General features: G+C 40.2%; 1 protein-coding gene across 9 annotated transcripts in view; it reads left to right on the top strand.

Annotated features, from left to right (window-relative positions):
• Window positions 1-25650, top strand: part of MYO5A (myosin VA) — a 96511-nt gene that overhangs the window by 22367 nt on the left and 48494 nt on the right. For all 9 annotated transcript variants that reach the window (XM_048956849.1, XM_048956848.1, XM_048956853.1 and 6 more), the window contains exons 4-9: window positions 2536-2680; window positions 17417-17573; window positions 20793-20936; window positions 22073-22154; window positions 23438-23545; window positions 24016-24122. In XM_048956849.1, the coding sequence (XP_048812806.1) occupies window positions 2536-2680; window positions 17417-17573; window positions 20793-20936; window positions 22073-22154; window positions 23438-23545; window positions 24016-24122 (743 nt within the window). The remainder of the gene's footprint in view (window positions 1-2535; window positions 2681-17416; window positions 17574-20792; window positions 20937-22072; window positions 22155-23437; window positions 23546-24015; window positions 24123-25650) is intronic.

Here is a 25650-nt window from a genome sequence, read left to right as displayed (position 1 = left end):
TGGAACAAGTGCTGGTGAATTAGCAGACCTGGCTAATTAGCTGAGCGAGGCACACGCATCCACTCCCACGGGAGCACTGCTGCAGAGAGCCTCATCCGGCCCTCAGCTCCAGAGCTAAACCTGCAGTTCTGCTGCTGGAGAGCCAGCTTAGTGGCTTGGACTGAGCGCAGGTAAAATGCAGTAGCTCCTCATGGCTGTGCCTGGCAGCTCATTATTGGTGAAATCAGGAATCGTCACGTGGCTCACGTTCAGTGCTGAAGCAGCCTGGGAATCCTGAGGCTGTGTGACTCCACACGTGCCACTGAGGTATGCTGAAAAGAAAGGATTTAGTGTTTCTGTGTGCAGGCAGATCCCTATGGAGCATCGGGGTCCAGAGATGCTTCCCAGTTGTTTATACTGCAGAATTCCTGCTGACAGCATCACCGGGGCCCTGGAACACCACCAGTTCCCAGTGTTTGCCCTTACAGCCATCATTTGTAGCCTCTCTGATGTCCCAGACTGAGCTCACCTGACTTTGATCTGCAGCCTGTCCTGATCCACACACGCTGCCGTCTTTGTGCTGCAGGCACGTTAGGGATGTTAGATCCTGTGGCAGTCCAGGCTGCAGCTGCTGGTTTGGCGGCTGCTGCCTGCTGCTCTCCTGCCCCAGCCTAACTCCTTGAGGCCAAGGGATGTGGCTGGTCATGCCAGAGCAGCTCTGAGCACCTTGGGTTGCTCGCAGGCCCTGCTCCAGCCCCCAGCTCTGACTCCTGCTGCTGACTTACACCCCCAGCTGCTGACTCCCAGTGTAGCTGATGGGCACTGCAGTGTCTGCCAGCACTGAGCTCCTGTATTCCTGTATTCCCACCCCCCTTTTATTTTTTGGCTTGTCATTACAGCATTACACTTGGCACACATTTTTACAGCGACTTTTGAGTTACTGAGTCATTTGGGTGAAGTCATTTGGTGGAAAAACACTGGCACTGGTTGGATAGGCGTGCCCAGACGTGTAACTGCCCTTATATTTGAGGAAATAAATGAAGATTTCTCCAGTCTCTTTGTGAAAAGTGTTCTGTCGTTGTTTAATGTTTTTGCTACGGTCAGTGCTTGATTTATAAATACATGAAAGGATTTGAAAATGGGATGATACTCCCAGCAGCAGAGGCAGATTACAGATGCTTTCACTTCCGTTCTCCCAGCTCTGCATGGAAAGTTCCTGAGATAGAAATCACAGCACTAATCTGCACATAGCAGGGAGCTGGGCGCCCTGAGGAAGTGTGCGCCTGTGTGAATTTCTAGGTAAATTTAGAAATGCACTGAATGCTGTGGAAATGCTTACAGCACACATACTGAGGGATACGTTGTCCAAGGAGTGTCGATTGCATGCTTGCTGCAGACTTTATGCAGCCACAAGAACCTTGAAATACAAATGTAAGAAGAGATTCTATTTTTAAAGTTAGCTGCAGTTAAAATTAGTTTCTTTTTGTTTTTCTTTTTTCTTCTGCTTATATCACATGTTAAGGTGAGGAAGAATGGCCATGTCAAGAAAGCAGATTTTGCCTGGAATGACCAGGTCTCACGTGTCCGTGGTCAGTGATTTCACCTCTGTGTGGAGTAAATAAGAAGTGTTCCCTGCCTGTAGTAAATACTGCAGAAAAGAACAGTATCAGTAGTCTTCATTCAGACCCTCCCTGGGGGCAGAGAAATCCTCTTTTCTTGTGGAAAAGAAAATTGGACCAAGGCCACTTCAGATCTCACTTTGTGGATAGGAAAGATGTACAGATTAAGACTGAGCTTTTCTGTAAAAGAGGAGGGGATTGGAGGTGGTCTGTTTTGGGAGAGCAAAAGGATGGTGTGAATTTAGAAATGCTGTAGTGATGATTGGCATAAAAAGATTGGAAAACTAGAAGATGGAAGGAGAAGTAGTTTCACATACAGACATACAACGTGAAGATCTTGTGGTGCCTTCTAGAGGTGTAGTTAATTTCCTGACTCGACTGCATGCCTCTGTGTGTCAGCCCCATGTGATGTATTTTTTGGCCCCTGTCAGATGTGTCCTGCAGGCAGGAGGTTGTTTCTGCTGCCTGTTAAAGCCATCCAGGTCACACTATGGCTCTACTTTGTTGTTTGTATTAAAAGCTGTCCTGGGTTCAGCTCCTGAAAGGTTAACACACTGTACATAACAAAATGCTCGTGAGGCCTTTTAGCAGCTATAGTTCACCAATCCAGGTACTTTTACAGTTAAAGAAAGGGGAACATTGATAAGGCATCATACTAATGTATTAGGAGCTGTCCCTGATGTATGCCCTGAAGTAGGATCGAAGGAAACGCATTCTAGCTTTTGTACGCAAAGCCGAGGTCAGACTAAATATCTAAATTTCTATCAGACTAAATTTCTATTATTTAGAAATCAACAATATAAAGTGTGTGGGTTATTCTTCTCTAGTTAATATTTTTAGAAAAGTTAGAGCAGTAGTTGATGTTAAACCCATTCTTGTTTTATTTTATTTTGGGACAACTATTACTAACTCCCTTTGTTTCATTGTCTTTGTTTAGGTATCGTCTTAGTGGCCATCAACCCTTATGAACAACTGCCTATCTATGGCGAGGATATCATCAATGCATACAGTGGCCAAAACATGGGGGATATGGATCCACATATCTTTGCAGTGGCAGAAGAGGCATACAAGCAGATGGCCAGGTTTGTAGACCACATGAGTTTTGAATTCATGGATTTTATGAAAGGAATGAGGTTTAAAACTTCTGGCCGACAGACTTCTCGTTAATTTATGACTCATGAAGTATTTTCAGGATCTGTTTTTTATCCAGTGTTCCAGTGCATTTCACAAGAGGGTAAGTTGTCCAAGTTAGTGAATATTAAAATGTTAAAAATGCCCTGGAGATCCTGGCTGCTGACAGGTAACAGGAATAGCTGTGGATCTCTTTAGAATTTAGGTCTAAAATTAGCGTGGTGCTTTATAGGATTATGTCGTTTTAACTTGATTAGCAAACTGTGGAGGTAGTTTTTAATCACTGGTGGATTTTTAAAGAGAAAAATGCAAGATTTTTAATTGTTTTGTATTTGGATAACTGACAACAGAAAGAAAAATCACTGGGCTTACGGATGCTATATGCTGTTACAGACTGCTAGTTCTATTAGCAGAGTCCCAACAATGTAATCTCCTTTTGACTGCTATGGACTAGAATTAAGAGGGAGGAAAAGGCTGAATGCACAGTGTGTGCCCCAAAACAATGTCTCTAAGGACACTGTAACAGCTGTGCAGGAAGTCCTCATTTCCTTAATTATTGCATGAAAACAAACTTGTCACCCAAGGAAAGTTGTTGTTGGAAACTGTTCTTCCCCTTCACCCCAGTAACCTGTCAGTTTGAGAAGCTTTTTGAAATATTTAGTTTCTAGAATGAGCCTTTTGGGCTACCATGTGGTTTTTGGTTAGCAAAATGGGCACAGGTATCCTCATTGTTTAGCTATAAGCTATCCATACAGTTTTCCTTGTTGATAATACAGCCCATGATCAAATTAACCTGGTAAAATGTTTGAATTAACTGTAGTGGACCTGCAGAAGGGGGAGCAAGGCAGAGATGGGCTGAAAATGATGAAACGTTCAGCTTTGCAATTAGCTACCTTTTCATTAAAGAATTCATATGAGAGCTGGAATGAATACAATCATCCGTTTGATATGAAGTCAGTTGTGTGAGTACAGTGATCCACTTAATACTCACATAATAGATCATTTCAAAAGAGAGAGATACATACAGTGCAACATTTCCTGATGTGAGATAATTGCAAAATAGGCAGTGTTTCAGGAATGCCACACTCTTGCATTGTTGTATAGCAGAGGTGCTCCCCTTACTTTCCTACTGCTAAAGGAAAAAGAGATACGTAATTTGGTATGGAAATATAAAGACAAAACTGTGTGTCATGACAGTCATATTTGCACGGTGTGCCTTTTTTAACCTACATCCACATTGTTCTACTACTGCTGGTCAAGTCCCTCTAAAAGCTTTACGAAATAAGAGTATGGTAGGCACACGTCACATCTGAGGCGCAGTCCGCACTTGCATTGATATGGCAGTGGGGGATGCAATCCAAATATCCACAATTTTTGTTCGTGGCATTGATCAGTGAGAGGCTGGAAGACGATCTGTCTGCAGGGGCTGCTGTTCAGTACTGGAGGGGACATACTGCTTGCCTGGTCAGAAAGTTCAGATTTCTGCATTGCGTTCACTTGTTAGCTGAAGCCTGTAGAGTGAAGATTTCTATCTACCACCATCTGCACTATCTGCTATTTCCTTCTCTGACATCAGACAGAGATTCAGAGGGGCTGAGATTTGGCAATAGTTTCTTCTGTGGTTATTTCTTTTTGTGTTAATTGCCTGCTCTTCAGCTCTAGATGCTCCCTCCAGCAATTCTGTGCTGCTGAATAATAACAAATAAGATGTGGAAGTTCCTTTTGAAACAAATGATGAGAAGTTATATAAGCATGAAAATGATCCTAAATAATCTTTCAGCATTAACAAATTAATTCCTTTGTGTTCTGTGCCTACAGCATGTTATAGACACTGTTATTTTTTTATAAAAAAGAATTTGAAGATCTGCAGTTCCTCTGTTGGTCATGTAAAAGCAAAAATGAGGTTGTATCTGACCTTCACTAACAATAATTACTTTAAATATTCATGTAGTAGCTATGTTTATGGCAATTATCTGCATTCATGCATATATTGCTGAGATTTATTTTGCTGTTGCTTCTAATCTGTCTTAATTCCCTGTTTAAATGATGACTGGAATAATTACTCATGATACTCCTATCCATAACGCTTCAACACATGAATATTTACTCTTCAATTCTTGTTATTTATAATGTAATGATTTAAAGTTTGTTCTTGCAAGCTGCATTACTTCCCTTACTGTGACTGAGAGATTCTTTCTTTGCATTTGGTAATACTGCGTGATTTCTGAGATCTTTAGCCAAACAAAATGACCCCTGAAAGCTAGTCATAATAAACTAAGTGTTTGCATTGTGTCTTCAGTATGTACAGTGCAAAAATATGAATGATTAGTTAAAAGCAGCATGGCTTTTTACCCACAGTTGGCTGTTAGATAACTGATTATCATTAGTTTAGCCCAGGAAAATGTATATAACTGTTTAGGACTGCTCTTATTTTGGACTTCTATTTCTTTCCCTTTTTCCAGCAGAGCCAAGTTTCTGGGCAGTTAGTCTGCAGTGTAGCAGGGTGGCCCCTTAGGGCTCACTAAATGATGAGTAGTGCTCACTCATCTGTAAGGTTTGACCAAGTATGTCTTTTTATTGATAACTTTATATGAGACTGGGGACTTGCCTTTGTCTGCATGTGTTGTATTTCAGTTTCTATTCATTATTCTTAGATTCTTTCTTAGATTGTAGGTAGCCAGTGTGTGGATGTATGTTTTGTGACTTCCATGGATAGCTTGCTCAGAGAGCTTTTGGACAACTTTGGAAGACTAGCAAGTTAAAAGGAAGTAAAATATTACTGAAGCATTTACTTTTTTTTCCCCTTTGAAATATAAACCATAATATCTGCATGTGAGTATTTGTGTGTGTTGAACTCTTTGAACTACAATGCATACCACTTTTATAAGTCAGCATTTCTAACTTTTTAACAAAAAATATTATTTCCTTACAGCTGATAACTATGAAAACTGAGGCATAGCATTAGCTGATAAGTTTCCTAATTTATTTTTGTTTTTTTGAAAGCATTACAACTTCGGTAGGAATCAACCATCAGCACGTGTGCCTTTCTTTCAGTTTCTTTTCAGTGTTTGGTAGAAGCCTCCAGTTTTAAACCCATGGCTCATGATAAGAGGAAATGTTTATGGTTACACTCTTGTAACTGGTACAAATTGCATGAAACTACATGAGACTTAGATTATTCATTTCCTTACACTGTTAGGGAAAGATGTTCTAAACCACTCTTACATGGGATCCCTTCTGTGTAGTAAGGGCACATTACATAATTAAGATAATGTGTATTTTCGTCAGTACCTAATTGATCTATTTTGTTTGTTCTTACTGTGGTTGATGACAGATAAAGTGAAGTTGTCTGCTTAGAGTGCAAGTTGAGAATAATGTCTGCAAACAGTCATTATGTACTGGTGAGATCAGTGAGTGCTAGAATGGAAAGCAATACTGTCAGTCTGCAGCATTTTGCTTTTTCTATTTGGACGAAGCATAATGATTTATTCAATGTTAGTGTGAATCTTCTTCGTTAAATTACCTTTAATAAGCAGGTTGCCTCTCTGTTTTGTAGATGTGTGGCATGCATCTGATGGCTCTCAGCTACATGAAGTTTTTTTTATATCACTTTTAGTTAAGAAAGAAGCTTGGTGAACTGTTGAGTAGGTGTTTTGAAAGCACCTTGACTGACAGCCTCCCATTATCGCAGCCATCTCAAGATGATGTCCTGTTATAAAAATGCACCTTTGATCAGCTGCTGCTTTGCTTCCCAGTATCTCATTAATGGATTCTCTATTCACCCCTTTCAGAAGTGGGTAGGGAGATGATGAACAACATATCACAGATCTGCATGTGGTTACAAAGTGAGAGTGTTCCCTAGTAGGCACCGTGCAGGCATACAGCAGCCTGCTTTGACACATGGCTGTGACACATTACTTTTCCACATGAAATACTTACCTAGTTCTTTTAGGGCTCTGCTGTTAAAATTAGAATGAAAAGGGAAATTGTCCTTTCTGGTATAAACTGATGATTTTGGAATAAGGAATTAACCCTTGCACTTCAGGTCTGGCATTTTGTGGTACTGAATACAAGGCAACAGATGCAATATTTAAGCAGATGTAATGTCAAGACCTGAGCAGTGATTATTTTTAGGCAACAGAAGGGTTAATCATGGCCGTAGCTGGAAGCTAGGGTTCATGTGAGGTGTCCTGCTGGTAGCTAGGCAATGAGCTTTAGTAAACTATTATGGGAGTGACCTCTGACTAATCCCTAGATAAATCACTTCCATAGTGCTGGCTCATCTTTGTGCTCCTCTGGTGTGCAATCTGTCATGATTTTACAGCATGTGCTGACCTCAGTTTTCTTCATTTGTATGTGTTGAGAGACGCTACCATCAATTCATTATCTTTTCACCTTTCGGTGTTTGTAGAGTCAAGAGCTGTGTTTCCTGTCTGTCTCTGAAGCCAGTATGTCGTTTTTGCTTGTACAGTAGAAAAGCTGAGGCAGAGACGTGCCATGCATCTGTCACTAAGGGCTGGTTCCCAACACTGAGCTCCTAGCTCTCAGTCCTGTGCTCAGATCGTTTTGTCCAGTGGCAGAACAGGATGTCAAGAAAAAAGACCATTACATCTATTAAACAGTTGAACTAGAAATATGTTGAGAAATGGGGCTAAAGACCATGGTTTTGCTGGACTAATGTTTAATGCCCATTAAAGTTAAGTCTTTTACTAAGAATGGATTTACTGACTAATCACTGCAAGTTGTTGTGACTCAAGGTGCAGCTGAAAACATCTCTGAATTGTTCAGCATGGCTCCTGCAAGGACTGGGATGTTTCCAGTCAGAGCACGTTAGATCCAGATAATCAAACCAATGGGTACAGGGCACGCAGGTAGGACAGGCCTGAAATGTGGCTGCTGTTCCTATTGGGGAATAGCACTGATAATAAGTTGGGTTTTTTTAACCTTTTCCTCTCATCACGTTGCCACATTCAAAGCCCTTTAGTCTCTAACCAATCCCTTGCACTGATAGAGCACTTTGCACGTTCTGGGCGTTATACAGAATTTGGCTTGTTAACCCGCACAGCAGCCTTCTAAGGGTGGAAAATGCAATTATCTGTGTCAGACCTTTTGGGATGTGCCAACACAGACCAGTCTGTAGGCTTCACCAAAGGGAATGTGGGGATGACGTGGCTCTGCAGGAAGCAGGAGCCATGTCCAAACACAGAAGAGCACTGAGAGAAGGAAACCATTTCACAATAAGGGAAAAAGGTTTCTTGAGTTTGGCTGGCATTTGTCAGTGTTGGCTGGGTGCAGGGGAATCTTGTCCCCAAGGAGGAGGCCTTGCAGGGAGCTGGGTTCAGCAGGCTGAGCACAGGGAGCATGAGCTTTCTTTGGGCTCTTGGAAGCACTGGAAAGTGGGAATGCAAAACCAGAGTGCTTTTCCCATATAGCAAGCCAGAGAGCTTAGTGCAGAAATCAAGGGGATAATAGAACTTATTTAGGGCTACAAAAGTTGTTGTGATGAAAATAGTTTGTTCAGAAGGTCAGTGAAGGGCAAAATGTCCAGACAGGCTCCAGCCTGGCACCTCCAGAGCTGTGGCTCTGTTTGTTGGAGAGCACTGGAAAGCTGCCAGATGAATTCTTGTTTGTTTATTGAATGGTTCTGGTGGAAAAGCAAATCCAGGGCTTGTAGAGAGGCCAGCTTCTCCAGTGACTCCTGACAGACACTGTGCACCCTGGGCTGAGTGTGAGGCCTTCATGGTGAGCAGGAACTGCTTGGCATATACGGCTTTTGCTGCTGCACAACACCCTGTGCAAAGGTGAAGCTAAGTGTATTGCATGGACCTGTAGTAAACTTGCCAAAGCACGTGAGTTTTACAGCTGCCTTTTGTACTGGAATAAGTGCAAAAAGCAGCTTTTGTCTTTTAAAAAAGCAAGTAGTTGTAACAGTGGAAGCATCACACAGAGCTGAACTGTCGTTGACCAGGCAGCAAACTTGGTACAAATTGAGGCTCCTATGATGCAGGCACAGGTGCAGACAGCATACCTGTGAAGTGCTTGGGACCTGCAGGAGAAAAGCAGGCTGGAAGGGGCCTCAAAATGCATATAGAGGAACTCTCTTTGTCTCGGACGTTGTATACAATAGAGCTATGTACTCATAGAAGTACCTAAAATCTTCTTGTACTATACTTTAAAGTACTATTTGTACTATCACTCTTAACCAGAACCACACTGAAAACCCTAGAAATTTGCTATATGTTTGGATTCAAAGAAAGGCACATAGTAAATACAGGCATTACACGTACATGTGTACAGCTGGCCTGTTTCACGTTGCTTTAGACGTTGTGCCCCGTACTGCAGACACTGACAAAGCTATTTGCATTCACAGCTATGCATACTGAGCTGTGTGATGCAATAACTTGTTCTGAGCTTTGTTTGCATTTCTCTCCTGAAAGGCCAATGTGACCAGGGTTACCACATTTCTGTCTACAACTTCCTGTAGAGAAATGCATGGGTGTATACTGTGTCTGTCACCTGCACACACTCTTTTGTTAGGCCCAACAGCATGGTGGGAGCAATATCCTTATCTCTCTCTTCAAAGCCACACTTTATGCTGAAGAAAATTGGGCATTCTAGGAAACATGGATACATTTTGATTTCAGGTTTGCCATTGCTGGTGTTTGAGGAAACACTGTAATTTAGATTATTGGAGGGAGATGTACATGGTGAGTCTTCAGATGAGACAACTTGTGTAAGAGACAGTGTGTCTTATACCACAGATTTGTCCTTCTATTTCTCTGGTCACACCCCAACGCTTTATTCTTTTCCAGAAGTTCATTTCATCTACTTTGCACTGTGTTTCGGGTGTTGGAAAATGCCTGGTCCTTTGAAAACTGTGCTCCCTTCAGCCTGCTGGGGCTGGGAAGTTCCTTGCTAAATTTCTTAGTGAGTTCTTGAAGTTGCTTTCTGTGAAGGTAGGAAAGCATTCCGTCTTGCAGAGAACTCTTACTTTACACCAGTAGCTGATGAAAGTGGATGGATTTCACAAGGAGTTTGCAATCTTCCATGCTGGTAATTATTCCAACACAAACAAGGCTGGAAGAAGCTGTTTGTAATGGGTGGAATGTTGGATGTATTTCTCTGTTCTGGTAACACTGACACTTTGAAGTTATTTGGGAACATCAATGAAGCAGTTACGTTATTTTGCACTTCCATAATGGTTCTGTTCCTGGTGTGTTATATAAAGTTGTTTTACTTAATCTTATCAATGAGGAAGTTAGTTGGTAAAACTTTTCTGGGCTCTTTTTTGTTTTCATATAGCTGTCTTGTGGGAAGAAATTGATCTTTAATAAATGTATTTGTTTAGTCATGCTCTCATATCCAAAGATGTATGCCTACTTGATTTAGTGTCGAGGTTGCTTTGCTGGAGACAATCATGTCAGCTGCACATATGTACATGTATTCTAGCACTGTTTGAAAATCTGCTTAACAAGGTAAAAAGTCTCACTTAAACTAGTTTTATGTTGGTGCCTATTTAATCATGTGGCTCTTGGAGTAGCTGTAGCTAATAGAAGTACTGCTAAATTTCAGACATGCCAGCCTTTCTGAGTGAATCCTATCTGACCGTTCATCAGTGTCATTACTTTTGAAGTTATTCTCCTGAGTTGTTTTTCCTGGTGCTGTAGTTCAGCTGTAGGATGATGTGTCACTCAGAAAGCAAATTCGAGTTCCTTTTCTGTCTTTGATGGACACGACTCACGTTGATGTTAGTGGTAATTACATGTGCATGCTTAGAACAGAATCTGCCTCAAATGTTCCCTGAGTCACTGGTTCCTTCCCAGGAACTTCGTATCAGGTTAATTGCAAACTTTCTCTGATCAGAGTTCACTGTTTTGAAAAATCTGAAGCGATTTCAAGCTTACCAGTCTACTCCATTACTGCAGAAGAAAAACAACAGTGAGATCAAGTGGACCAGACTGTCACTGTTGGATTAAATACAAGCTATTCATTATGTTCTTGGTGTTGTGCTGAAGCAGTAGGAGATCTGGCTGTGTACAGATTGCAAGATAAGGCCTTGAGCAGCAGTTTGTGCAGCGTTCATTTAAATAAAAAATGAAACTGTCATATGACATGGAGATGGTGCCCTTAGCCATTACCTCAGCTTGTTACTCTTAAGGAAAACAATAAACCAATATCTATTCCACACAGACATGCACACACAAAAAAACCCGAGAACAGTAGATTTAATTAAGTTCTTAGCTCTGTCTGCCTTCGGGCCATCTCCTCTCATACTGTGCTGAAAAGAAGCTTCTGTAAAAACAGCACCTTGTCAGTGTCCTCATTTCTAGCAGACATAGATGATTTGGAGTGAAAGGCACAGTAAGTCCTAATGCTGCTCTCATCAGATCACTCTGTTATTTGGTCTTTCTGTTTTAACTATGAAGGTCTCAGTCTGATCTCTCTTGCCAATCTTGTCTATGGTAGATGGCACTGAGAGCTCAGCTTTGAAGTAATGCACCACAGACAAGTGTTTGAAGTTCCTGTCAAAATCTTTTAAAATCAGCTGTTGATGATGTACATTTGCCAGCTGGAGATGTTGATGGCTTGGGTAAGGATGGATTGATATGAATATTGAGGCTCATGCTGATGATTCTGTATAGCTGTTGTTGGTTTTTTTCCCAAGCTGATGTTTATATGTTGTGTTTCCTTATATGCATGTATTTGACATTATTTGCCTGAGAGTCACAAGAGTAAAAGACAAGATCAAGTGATTCATCTTATGCATCAGTCATGGAAGGAATAAAACATAAAAACAATGTTGTACTTTGATGATGCAACTGAGTAGCTCTGAGCTTCTTTAATCCCGTCTGAAATATGTATTGATGGTTTTTTAGCTGTTTTAGTTTTCCTGTTTCCAAGAGGGACTTTCTTTTGGTATTGTATAGAAGAAAAAGGTAAACAGAGATTGGTAGAGGTTTTTCAGTCTATGTGTCTTGGTTATCCTGATGTTTGGACAGTGTGCTATGAAGTAATGGCTGTAATGTAGTCTGTTTGTTTGTTTGTTTGTTTGTTTGTTTGTTTGTTTGTTGTGGGAAACAGCTTTCGAAGGTACAGAGATCTTAAGGTAATAAAATTGTTTGAAAATTGGCAGCCCTGCCTTTAATAACTTTAATGTTTGTTTTATTGCAGTTATTTTTCCTTTTTTTTTTTTGCCTCAGTTTTTCCGTTGGTCAACTGAAATTGTTAGAAGTTGCCTTGGATAATGAGAGCAATGATTAATATTGTAGCAGCACCTTGTACACAGTAGAGGAGCCCAATGGCAGTGTTGCTCTTGTTTCCACTGACGCTGACAGCTGCGACTCGGTAGAATTTCTTTCTTTCTGAGCCCTTTTAAAAGCCTCTCCCTTATTTCTGTGATACACAATTTAAAGTTAAGGGCAGTCAATGCTATTAAATGTATTGATTTAAGGTGTATGTGCATCTCCAACAAACATTTTTTCATGTCTCGAAAGAATGTTTTTTTCAAACCGCTTTTTGGTTTCTTCTGCACTGTTATTTCATTAGTATTCCACAAAAACCTCCTTTGCAAGTAAGGTATTTCAAGTCACTTTGCAGCACTCTTTATTCCAGTGCTGAATCCCCTTTTAGCTGAAGCTATCTTCAGTTTTGAATTTTGCAGTGCTTTTTCAAAGCACAAAAAAATCAACCTGCTGGAATGTAGGTTGTGATCTCAAGCTTGCAGGAGTGAGGTAAGTCTTTATCTGTTCTGTTCGGGAGTTTGGACAGTGAGATTCCACATAAACATACTGCCTGTCAACAGAACTTTGTGGGAGAGCAAAACCTTTAAATCTTTAAAATTAACCAGCCGATGCACAGATCTTTGTCTTTTCCCAGAGTTATGATGATGAAAAATTTGTGAGTGACATATACTGCTCATTCTGTCACCATTACTTGTCACAGAGTGGAGCTGTGTATAGCTTGGCTACAGTGTCTGAATATTGCCTTTCAAAATTAGGCATCATTTTTGTGATAGATAACACTCTTTTCATTATTAGTTTTTTATTCCACAATGTGTCACTCTTCTATTTGACAGCTGTTATTATTAGTGTTTTTTTAAGGATAGTCCTGAGTGAAGGAGACTTGTAAGATTTCTGAATGAAGTGCCCTGTTACTGGAAGCAATCTCAGCACTTTCCTTTTGTTTGTGAGATGACCAGGTCTGTCATCTTAAACCCTGAGTTTTTGTGTGTTTTTTTGGTCGTTATCTTATTTTTGTGCTCTGCTGAGAAATGGCAAAAACTGATGCCTGAACATAATGCTTCATGTTTCCACGAATGGTAAATTAGTCACTCTCAATCTGTTCCAGTCTGCTGTGATTAAACACGTGCCAATAGTTCAGCATAGCATCATATCACTGTAGCAAAGTTCTGCATCACAGGATGTGATCATCATCCACCTTTGGGTGAAAAAGGACTCTTACAGTCTCATCTTCTGGCTTGTTTTTCCTCATTTCCTCATCAAGAGGAAGCATCAGGAAGATGAAGAAGTATTGTGCAGATACTAGGTTGTGTCATCAGACAGCAAGTGGTGTCACACATTATTGCCCTGCTTGCATGTTTTATTGGCTGGAAGCTTTAACTGTAGCTTCTTTTCTGACTGGTGACATGCTAAGTACTCAGAATGCCAGGTCAGTGGTTGAGGAACTAGTGATTTAACTGCAAAATTGTCATTTCTGTCTTTGAAGAACTCAAATGTTTTTTGTATTTTCTCTTCTAGTTTTTGTTGGTTTGTTTTAATATGGAATGAAAATTTCATTTAGCCTAAGCAGAGGTTATATATTAGACTGACCGTCATTTGCACCAAACTGGCATATACTCTCCCATCACTTTATGCACTGTCCAATACATTTCAGTTCTATGTTAGCTGGTATTTTCCCTCCAAAATACATGGCATTTTGTTTCCGTAAGGTTTAATGATATGAAGCCCTCTCTGCAGAGCTGCTGGGGAGGCCTACCCCTCCTTCCTTCCCTGGTGCCAAAGTGTCCAGCTGCCTGTGGTAGGGCAGCCATGTGCCAGGCATTTTCCGGGGCTGTGGTAGTAGCATCTCACCTTGCTGCATGTGTTGTGGATGCTATGTGGCACTGTCCTTGCACCTCCTCCACATGTCAGGAGTGGTGGTAGGCATTTTGCCAAAAAGCAGAAAGAATAATGTGCTAGAGGAACTCCAGTGTGTTAAATCTAAACAATGGACTAATGTACTTGTGAGGACAAGAGCAGTCTGAGCATGCATGGAGCTCTGGCTGCAAACAGGAAGAGAGAGGCCTTTGTTTCTCTTGACTGCCATAGCTTCTGCAAACAGAGTATTCATTGCAGACTAGATGGCTCCATGTGCCAGGGAGCTGCTGCTACATCTTCTCTGGGCCAATTTATAAAACGGTGCGTGTATGTACTACCTGAACATAATAATGGTTCCTCTGTTATGAGAACACACGTGTGTGCCACGGAGAAGAACAAACCGTCGTGTCCTGAGATGTGGAGAGGGGAAACTCCAGGCTGATCAGCAACAGTGTTCTTACAGAGCAATTGCTTCAACTTCGTTTTTCTTTATTGTCTTTGCAAACATGGGAGGCCCTCCTGTAGTCCTCTGACACTTGCTTTCCTGCTGTTCCTGAATGCCCACACACCAGACCAAAACTGCACGCTCACACATATGTGCTGGATGATCTGACCTCTGGCTTACTTTTAACTAATTCTGTTTGATTTCTGCTAATTTTCCCACCTTTTTTAAAAAGTGTAATGGCTGTTGTGCAAAGAAAGAAGCAATGCACATTGGTTCTGTTATTTCAGTATTTGGATGGATTGAAATAACAAGGGCCTCAGGGCAATGTTGAGGCAGATTTTAATACTCACTAGGCTGGGCAGCAGATGTCTCCTTTGGAATTAGCTGTTGGATGAAGAGAGCTGGAGCAGTGACTGACAATTTGGTACTGGTAGCTTTGGAAAGGCTGCAAGATGAGGCAGAGGTGTGAATTTGTGCTTGAAAATGAAGCCTTTTTTCTGTACATGAGTAGTGATGCATCAGTTTGTCTTGGTAAACAGAAAGATGGAACAGTTACCATGACTTGCTTGGATAAAGCATTAATGTGATATTACCAGTTTCCTGCTTAGTACCCTTAACGTGAGGATCCTATTTCAGAATTGTTCCAGAAGATTTTTGTGTAAAATCACCAGATGATTTTGGAAAGTGTTTCTAGAATTAATGATAATAAGCTGTGTATATCCAATCCTACCACTTGCACTGTGTATGCCTTTAGGTCTTGCAACTGGAGCAGTGGATGGAACTGATGTAGGATTCCTCAGCTATTGGAACAGATCCTTAAGGGATGTGACAATTAGAACCAGACATACTTATTTTGATGTTCCTCCCTTGGCAGCAGAGTGTCTTTTTGTTGACAGTTTTGTTAGAAGTGTGCAGAACTGAGGTTTCACTACTTTGTTTTGTGAAAGCATTCTTTACTTTGGGAACTAGGTTATAAATATCTGCAAGCATCAGAGGATCCATTTCATAGCTTCATGAGTCTTCGTGTATTTAATGATATTTAATATGTGAAACAGAGCTGATCCACAAATTAAAAGCTTCTTATGTCATTGCTGATCTCCTGTGTTAGTTAGATCCTGAAATCGTAACAGAAGTTTCTGATTTTATAGTGGTATGCTGGTTTGGTTTTTTTTTCTGCATCAAAGAGCACTAGAAAAAGAAAAACTACCAGTCCTGTGAAGAAATTATTCTGCGTTTGACTCATTGCAGGGACTGTCTGTGTGAGCAGAAAATTGTTAATGGTCCTTTGCCCCATTTAAGCTTAAATGCCATGTCTTTGGCTGGACTTCTCCCATGTTCTGAGGCTCTTTTTGGATGTGCTCTTCAGCGTGAGTCATGCTGGGTCCTGATGTGCAGAGCCATGGGTGTGTGCTTCTACCTTAGCTGCGCTCAGGGAGTGAAGAAGAGGCAGAGCTTTTCTTGTTCCTTTCCCTAATGGAAATCTTCATCCCTGCTGCTAGCTGCCCCACCACCACAGACCTCACTCCGGTGCATGCAGCAGGCTTGGTGGCCTTTCTGAAGGAGCTGTCTCACCAGACAGGTGTTCTGACTTCCCCATCTCTGGCAGTGCTGCATGCCTGACCTGGGCTATCTGCAGCCTGGAATTAAGCTCGGTAGTTACCCAACTTCTCCCACTAAGACTGGCAGTTTGATGTATGCTAATGTGTGAACTGTGCTGTAGTCATTCGCACCTATCATGTGTTAAATGGAAGTTTAAAACATAAAATTAGGTTGCTTTGATCTCCTTAACACTTTCATATTCGATTTAAAGCAGCACCCAACCATTTCCTCTTACCAAAAAACCTGCTTTAACTGATGACTTCCTTTGGTTAGATGAATCACACCTTGGCTCTCCCACAGATGCCAGATATAACCAGGAGCTGCCTTTAGCCTGCTACTCTGTAGTACTTCTGAAGCATGAAGTAGGTACTGGAGTTGTGCTCTTATCTGGGTGCTTGGGGATGTTTTTGAAGAGGCATAACAGCTTGAGAGTAACCATGTGATCTGTAATTGAGCTTCATAGTTTCAGCAGCACCTTGTTTTGAAGATGTCAGAGCAGAACCCAACACCACCTGGAAGACCTTGAGGCTACAGAAAGCACAAATAGATTTTTCTTGCGTGTTTCTTCACTGCATAGCATTTACTGAGGGCTTCAGTGCTTACTCAGGCATTTAGAGGCTGTGCAGACTGCTTATACGATTACAGTGCTGTGTCTGTGTTTTGCCTACACTCTTTAGTTCTGGTCCCTCCCAGCTCTCTAAATCTTTGGGGTAAAATTTTGTTCCTTCTTTCTCCATTTTCCAGTAGTAAGATAGTTACACTCACCCAACTCATAGAAGTATTTTGAATTAAAAATTATTACTCATTAAAAATTATGACATGTAAGTTTTGTTAAATATCCTCTACGGTTTTTATTTTAAAAAGAGTCAAACTATAAAAATGCTAATCTCTCATAGTGATTCTTTATCTGTTTTTCAGTCATACAGTTGGAGTTTATGGATTGAGGCCTCTGTCAGATGAGAGGAAATTGCTTTAGTTAGAAAGTGGTGATTTAAAAAAAAAATTAATGAGATGACTCCACAACAAAGGGATCCTCTGCTCCAGAGCTGCTACTTGCATCAAGTCCTGCTTGAATTTTTCAAATTCAGAACAATTCTTGGAAAAGCTGGTGATTAGATTGAAAGGATGAAAGGTTTCTGTTGCTGACTCTGACGTTGATTTCTGTCTGTAAGATGGCATCAATGATCCTCACAAACGAGCACTGATAATTTGGTGGTGCTTTACCACACACTCTGGGTAGAAGTAGCTGCAAAAGTACGTAGTGTTAAAGTAGTAACAGGTGATTCACTGTAGTCAGGATTTGTAGTGAAGCTCTGATGGCTGTTTAAACTGTAGTGGCAACACCAGTCCTCTGAGCATCCTGGTCACCAGCAGTCCAGTTAGCCATTCAGGCAGCTTGAGCACTAACAGCCTTCCTCTGCTACGTGCTTCTACGTTCTTGCTGTATTGCTAATATTTGTGGTGGAAGGGTTGTTGCCAAGTTGGGGGCACAAAACACACGTGTCCTTGAGGCAATATCTGGTAATCAGCATGTCTTTGTGTTTCAGAGATGAGCGAAATCAGTCAATCATTGTGAGTGGAGAGTCTGGGGCGGGAAAGACGGTTTCTGCCAAGTATGCCATGAGGTACTTCGCCACGGTCAGTGGATCTGCCAGTGAAGCCAATGTTGAGGAGAAAGTCTTGGCTTCAAACCCCATAATGGAGGTAAGCAAGCTATTGCACTATCTCCTACCCTTCTGCTGCAGTAATTATTCTGAGACTAACATAAGCATTCAATACAGAGATTGATTGTTACTTTTATAGGGATAAAAAAAAGCTGGACTGAATATGTTTTAAAATTTCATTTTTAAGCCATTTACCAGGAAGTGCTGTAGTTATTATGTTGTGTAATATTTATGAAAGGTTGAGAGAAGACATGAGGTAATGTTACATTACTGTTAATGTTTTTCACATAACAAAGTAATTTTTATATTAATACTGCTATAAATCTCTTCAACTTTGTAACCACCGTAGTTTCCAGGCTGCCAGCCCAATGCAAGTGCAGGGGGCTGTTTTTGCATGTACAGTTCCAAAATGGATGGAAATTTCTTGTCTTACCTGTAGAACACGTTGAAGAAAGGTTGATTATATGTTGAGGGGAAGAGAGTCATTGGATAAAGCAAATAGTCAATTTTAGCGAAATTTCAACAGGGAAGATAGATGAGAAAGTAAAGTTACATGAGATGCACACAGTTTTGGAGAGGAAAAATGGCAGAAAACATAATTTGGAAATAATTAGCTCAGATTATAATATTTCATTTGTATAGTAATCTCCATGTTATTGTAGTTAGGTTCCAAAGCCATTGGCTTAGGAATGATGGATGTCTTGGTAGTTGTTTAGCATCTCAGTGAAGTAGTATGAATGGACAGACATGAGCAAATGGAGAGCACAAAGTGAGATGTGAAATGCAAGATGCTGCCATTGTTTTTTTCCTCAGGTATTTTAAAAAATGAACTCTTTTATTTCTTCTTTCCTCCTGGCATGAGGAGTTCATGATACTCAGACTATAGCTGCCCCATCACAATTGTGTGTGTTCTGTCACAAGGTAATTGTGCCTGGTTTGTGGTGCTGTGTGCTGTTTTGAAACTGTTTGTGGGGTATATTGATCAGCAGTGGGCTCTGCTGTCGAGTAACCAATGTGCCCAGTGATGGCAAGAAGCCAGGACTGCTGAGCCTTGCCTTGAGCTGCTCCTACCCAGCACAGGCAGCTTGGGTCCTTGGAAGCAGTGGCAGTTTTGCATGAGTGAACTAACCCCAAAGTACTACTTTCACTGCTGCAGCTGTGGCAGTAAGCATCGTGTCATCCTTGGCTATGTTAAGGTGTGATGGTGCTGTTATTTTATTTTATAGGGATAACAACTTCATGAACCTGCATAGATCTGGAGTTAGAATCACTTTAAAAGTTTTTGTAATTGGGTGAAAGTTACCCTTTCACTTCTAACACTTGAACTTTAAATAGGCTTTAAAGTGGGTGTTATGTAAAGTTGTACATAGAACCTAGCATAGCAGAATTAATGTTCTGAACTTTTCAGCTGATAAATCAGCAGAAACAAAAATTAAACTATGTAGGTTAGGAAGAATTCAGCTTAGAAGTGCTGAACTTCAAATTTGCGATGTTGAGCAGAAGGTAATTTTATTTTTAAATTTCTATGTCAAAATTACTGTTAGTGTCAGAATTTGCCCACTGAATATCTAATATCAAATGACCATTATACACTGACATTACTAGCAACTATTAGAGTAATTAGTTTTCTAGTTAATGGCTATAAACATTCTGCCAACTGCAAGTCAAGTCTTGAAACAAATCCTTCTATAAGTACCCTCTGCTCATTATTTGGTACCCTGTGTGGCTATGCAAATTGTACAGCCTACTGTGTACTGTGGTCAGCAGTCTTTGTAACACCAAAGGCTTTCTTTACTGTTTGTATGTGTACAGCTTAGGACTTTGGGACAGGCCATTTCAAAGTAGTAATTGGTTTCTGAAGATATTGTAATGTTACAGTGCTACCTACAGCAACAAAATATATCACAGAGGCAATGAGCTTAAAATATAGGAATGAAGTTTGAATGTCTTCAGTTTGAATGCATTCAGTATTTCTTAGAACTGCAGAGATGCAATTTGTTCTTTATGGCAACCATTCGTCTGATAACCACTTTGACATCTGCTTGGACAGGCACGCTGCTGCTGCCCTAATGGGGTTTCTCAGCCTAATCCCAGCTTCCAGTGCTATAGCTGCTAGTGCTTACAGATTCACTGCTGTTCTGCCTACAGATTTGGAATACTGAGCTCAGTGTGGCTATTGGTTCTCATTTGCTTTTCTCAAAATTTATTTCAGTGCAGAGTTCCTATAGATGGCTACATGAATCAGAGAACGACAACACAGATACAGCTCTGCCGCTTTTTATTTAAGTGTGCTCCTAAGTTACTGGTTAGCATACGCATGGTGGCATATGGATACAGACAGTGTAACTAACTGAGTTTGCCCACATTCAATTCCTTTTGCTTTAGAGATACCTTTAGCATTTTTGAAAGTGAATTGCTACATGATGACTTTACTATGATTTTGTTTAGAAGAGAAACTGCTTTCCTTTGAAATTCAGTGTATTGTAATTTGCATGTCCCAAAGTGCTGGTATTTCCAGTCTGGTACCAGCAGTAGTGTGAATCCTAACACTGATGAGGTGCTGCAAGTCAGAGGTGCACTGAAATGGCTTTGCTGCCATGGCAGTGTTGAAGACTATCCCTGAATCTACAACCAAGCTGCTGTGGCAAGAATTTAATTTCAGAGTAATTACATGGGTCTGTACATTTTAACTTCTAGATTATGTTTAGGCACACAGTAAATATTCTATACAGCACATTTGTGGAAGTAGTTTTGGAGTGTGGTTGGTTGTAAAATAGTAGAAGTGTTAGCCCAACAGGGTACAGTGGCTGTTTGCTGGCTTATGGCTTTGTGATACATAGATGCACAGAGGTTGCAAGTACTTTACATGTGTCTTTATACATGTGTATGTGAATATATACAATGTGAAGTAATGGGCATGGTTTTATTAAACCCTTAGAAGAAACCAACGTATATGTAAGCATTCTGTTAGAATCTTTATTTCCTTCTAAAAGACTTCAGGGAGCACTTAATGATACTTAGCTGGAAAGTTACTCTGTGGAAGAGAAATCATTACAAGAAGATCAGCTCCAGATCTCATGTCAATGAAATGACAATATTTGGATGTAACTTGCTGACCAGGCAGAAGTTGTTCTTTGTTAAATTCTTGATTGTTTTGAAAACTGAACAAACAAGTGTTTTATGCATTTGTGAGCCAGGGTCAGATAGATACGATCATTTCTAAAAGCTGTTTTGCCTTTACAAAATTTCCTCTTTTCAGTCTATTGGAAATGCCAAAACAACCAGGAATGACAACAGCAGTCGCTTTGGGAAATACATTGAAATTGGTTTTGACAAGAGGTATCGAATCATTGGTGCTAATATGAGAACTTATCTCTTGGAGAAGTCAAGAGTGGTATTTCAGGTAATACTGATGCAAAGTTGTTATCTATATGTATATATTTTATGACTATGCTAAAAAAGCTATTGCTTGCTGATATCAGGTGTTTCTTGTAAGGAATGGTTGTAATGTATTTTCACTGTACTACATGTGGAGAGGGAAGAGAGAAGGAAAGCCAAGTAGCTCTTTAATATATGAATTATCCACAGTAGTAGCATGCGTATTTAAAAAGATGTGCATTTTAGGAATACTTTCAGTGCACTACAAGGTATTGGTTTGTGCTAACCATAGTGTTATAAAATTGGACTTCAAAACCTAACAGGAACACCCATGCTCAAGAAGAGCTCTCGGCTGTGGTTTGTAAAGCTGCCATCTTATCTCACTTTAAATCTCTTGTTAAAACCCACTGCTATCACAATGATTAGAAATCATACTTTGGAGAATATGTAATTTCATCTCTCTTTATCTCTCATCGTATCCTCTCTATATTTGCTTACCAGTCTAGCTAGAGCTTGGTGAAAATTGACTTACTCTTGACTGGCTGCCTAAAGATATAGAGCAAATTATCACAGTTTGTACTGTGTAAGGGTGTTACATGAAGTACTGCCGTTTCAAATATAAGATAAATTTGTTGCACATAATATAGCAAAAGCAGAGTGTTTTTCTAGTTTATTTTTTAATTTGAATTTACGAAGTTTAGTGCCCTTACATTCAGAATTATGGTGTTATTCATGAGTCATGACCTTCTGAGCTGTGTTTGTCTTCCATTTTAAAATTCCGGCTTTGCCTTGGCAGGAAAGATTCTCTCTTCACCAGCTTACTATAAATGCTGAAGCAAATGGTATTAGTTATTTTTGGAAAATGAAAAGCCTTTAAGTATGATCATTTTGCTCACACATAGAATCCTGATCTATATTTAATAGTAATCTACAATTCTGAAAAGTGAAATCATGCATTTTTTTTAAACGTGAAAATGTCTGCATGCTTCTTGCTGTTGAAAATGGATTATATTAATAAAGAAGGAAATGACAGAGGATGAGATAGATTCCTTTTTCCTTGTGACTTCCATGCTTTTAATGTAGTGCAGGAGAATGTATTAAACCTAGAGTATTTTGTCTGATTGTTTTTTGTGAAATATAACCAACCTCTTTCTTTTAAAGGCAGAAGAGGAGAGAAATTACCACATCTTTTACCAACTCTGTGCCTCTGCAGCATTACCTGAATTTAAAACTCTACGATTAGGTATGAAATTCACAATTTTGTATTGTGCAGATGTACATGCAAGGCAGTATCTCTGAGCTTTTCTGAGCCCTAGATATGTTGAAAATAACTAAAATGGCACATCTCATATTTTGTTGGTTTTGTTTTGTTTTGTTTTAAAGGTAAAATGAAAGTAACAGATTTGTTTCTTCAGCATACTCTAATGCACTGTGGTTGTAATCATGCAGACTTACTGCGTCCGGATTTCAGAGTATTTTTCCACTTGGAAGGGTGACATTCCCTTCTCTTTGTCCTCTAAAACCTTTCTCCTATGTCTCCACAGAGCAGCTGGAGAATTCTTTCATTTTGGTACAAACACCTGAAAAGCTGACAGAGTATTTTGTATCTGCACATTGTGACTTGCGCTGTTGCCAACAGTTATTCTACCATTCCTGTTCATCCAGTGCTCACAAATCTGCTGACATTTTTCGAATAAAAAAGTTTTTCAAAGTTAGCTGTGTAGTGGGAAGGCTGCTCAATATGTCAGTGGTGATTTCTGAAATATCCTTCTGCTTTTTGAGTGTTGCTCTAATCTTCTACACCATCCTAGCACATTTAGGATTCACACCTACTGACACAGGGAAAGAGGAACTGATGTAATTATAGCTAAAGAAGCCATGGTGCAGACTCCTCTTTCAGTTTTCTTGAAACATTAGTAGATCAGAAGAAAGAGAATCTTACTGCAGCTGAAAGTGTGGCTACAAAAACTGTAGAAATGTATATAATATCCAAGAACTACTTCTCGCAGTGAAGCCCATTGCTCTGCCCAAATGATATGAAGCCATCAGTTCTCCAGTTCTCAGCCAGAATGGATCACAGATACTCATAGACTTAACTGGGCTATAAAAGAGAGATGAGAAGATAACAGGGACAAAATAGATTTTTTAAAATGTCCACATGCAATAATAGCATAATAATACCTGCCAAATAACTCCAAAGTGCTGCTGCTGTCAATTCTGTACCTACCTCTGAGCTGGTTGGAATAATTGTTTGCAAAATTACTATTCCACAGGTGTGGAAGTGTGAACCCACGTTAGGTAAAGGGTATGCTTGAGGGCCTGCCATAGGAAATGTGTAGCTTAAAAATACTCACTTGCACTGTTAAATCTAGGAAAGAAATGTTCTCCAGATGAAGTGGATGCTAAGAACCAGGAAACAAAAAATATACTGAGATATTTCAAATCAGGTTTCAATCATTTGTCAAGAGCAACTTAATTTGAGTTTCTGCACCGGTGTGTGTAAAAGAGTTGGTTTTTGTCTTACAGGGAATGCAAATTACTTTCATTACACAAAGCAAGGTGGAAGCCCTGTGATTGATGGCATTGATGATGCTAAGGAAATGGTGAACACCAGACAAGCCTGCACTTTGCTAGGTAACTAGTAAATATAATCATATCCCAAATGTGATACACCAGCAGATGTTTTCCATGTTGCCTGGGTATGTTTTATTGGTATTTGATACTGTTTAACTAAATTCAGGGATTGAGATATTTTTATTGTCTTTAGGTGATACTAAATTGCAGTGCAATCACATATCTAGTGCAGAAGAACAAATATAAACATACATAAATGCTGGGTACCCAACATACGGTGTTGGAGGTCTCTGAGAAAGCATTTTGAAACAGCAAATTAAATAGTTCATTTTTCTGGATCTACTTTGCATCTGGTAATAAGGTGGTTTTGATAGAATTGGAGCCAAGGAGCATGTTCAAATACCAATTTCTCTTACAAAATCCCACACATACTAGTATAGTTTTTCTCCTCTTCATAAAATTTTTCAGCCATGACTCATGATTCTTTACTTCTCTCTCCACTCAAAACATTTTATTCATCATTTTTTCAGGGATTAGTGATTCCTACCAGATGGGAATTTTTCGAATCCTTGCTGGCATCCTTCACTTGGGCAATGTGGAGTTTGCAGCTCGGGATTCAGACAGCTGCACCATTCCTGTAAGTAGTAGATGAGCTCAGGAGCGTGCTTTCTCTTCTGGCAGTCCTGTCTTTCGCTTGTTTACAGGAATCTCTCCTGGAAAAAAAAAGTAATAACATAAAAATGCAAACTGTGTTGTTTCTAATTTGTTTATGTTCTTTTTGGAAGTGGATCCAACTCTTCTTAGTTTACGACCTTTAGACAGTATTCTGTGTATTATAACTGTGATTGTCTTAATTTCTTTTCAGTATTGTAATTGGTCTGTCCTAGAAAGGTCTTCTAGACAGACTAGCTTTGAAATCCTGGGCAGATATCTAGATCTTTATATTCCTACATGAATACATTCCCTGCCAACAGTAAATGGTTTGCAGGATGGGCTGCTTTATGTTAAATACCAAACCAGCCAAATAATTGCAAAGCAAATGTATTGCAAAGTCCTCTGGGTTGTCTAGATGGGAGCCAAGGATATACAGATGTGATTCATGTGATGCATTTAAGATTATCGTGACTTTTTCAGTCCTTTATTAACTTTCTGGAAGTCCACATTGAGAAGTATGAAGTCTGATAAGGGCGAAACTTCTTTACTCAGTAAAGACCAAAGCTTCTTACTGAAGTTATTATTCTGGAGAAGGGAAGCAAAAAAGATCTGGCTTGTTCTATTCTTGTCACTCTTCTTTTCCTTGGATTCACAAGTGAGCAGTTTCTCCTTCTGCCTTTCCTTGAATGCCTACTGCTGTACTACACAGCCTTCATCATTCTCTCTTCAAAGAGTAGCAGCAGTTGCAGGCTTTATTTTCACCTTGCTAGCAGTTGATTTCTCAAGCATCTGCAGTAGCAGTTTCTGGAGACAACAGGTCCTCCGTAGGACCACAGCTAATTAGTGTGCCTGCTCTGACATCACCTGAGGAATCTAACAGATAGTTGCTGTGAAACCACAACCATGGTCTAGCTCTTTGATGTGTCTTAAAAAGGTTTTGACTACAAAGGAAGCATCATTTGATGATCGCAGGTGGGAAGCAGATGAGGCCCAGAACATGATGAGGTAGCCTGGATTGTAATGAATATCCCCGATGCAGTAATCCCACTGAATGAATAATACAAAGCTGAAAGTTCCTGTGCAATCCTATCCTGATGTGGTAAGCATGTAGCAGGCAGAGACAAATGTCTGCTCCCTGCCTTCAGCTACCTGAGCTGTGTTGTTCTCTGACGATAGCTGTGTTGTGCAGAGCTCTGCCGCCATGCAGATGGGTCTGATTGCAGTGATGCAAGGGTGTGCTTTGGAGAGCTCAGTGAATGTCTCCACACCATGCTGTGTGAATTAATCACTTTAATGTCACTTTGAGTAACCCTAATGTGGAACTCTTGTGCAGTTCTTGTTATTTTTGTTGCTATTGCTTTATTATTGTTTTCTGAGCCAGTTAAAGTGGTGTGGCTAAGCCCAAAGAAGATGTGCTCGGTTAACTGGATTTTAGGGGTGTGACAGCACTGCCTTGGGGACTGTATGCCCTGAGAACTGCAGTAAGCCCCAGAGAAGCAGAAGGACATAGA

This window comes from Lagopus muta, chromosome 10, assembly GCF_023343835.1.
Source record: "Lagopus muta isolate bLagMut1 chromosome 10, bLagMut1 primary, whole genome shotgun sequence".
Taxonomy (NCBI): Eukaryota; Metazoa; Chordata; class Aves; order Galliformes; family Phasianidae; genus Lagopus; species Lagopus muta.
This window is presented reverse-complemented; position numbering and strand designations above follow the sequence as displayed.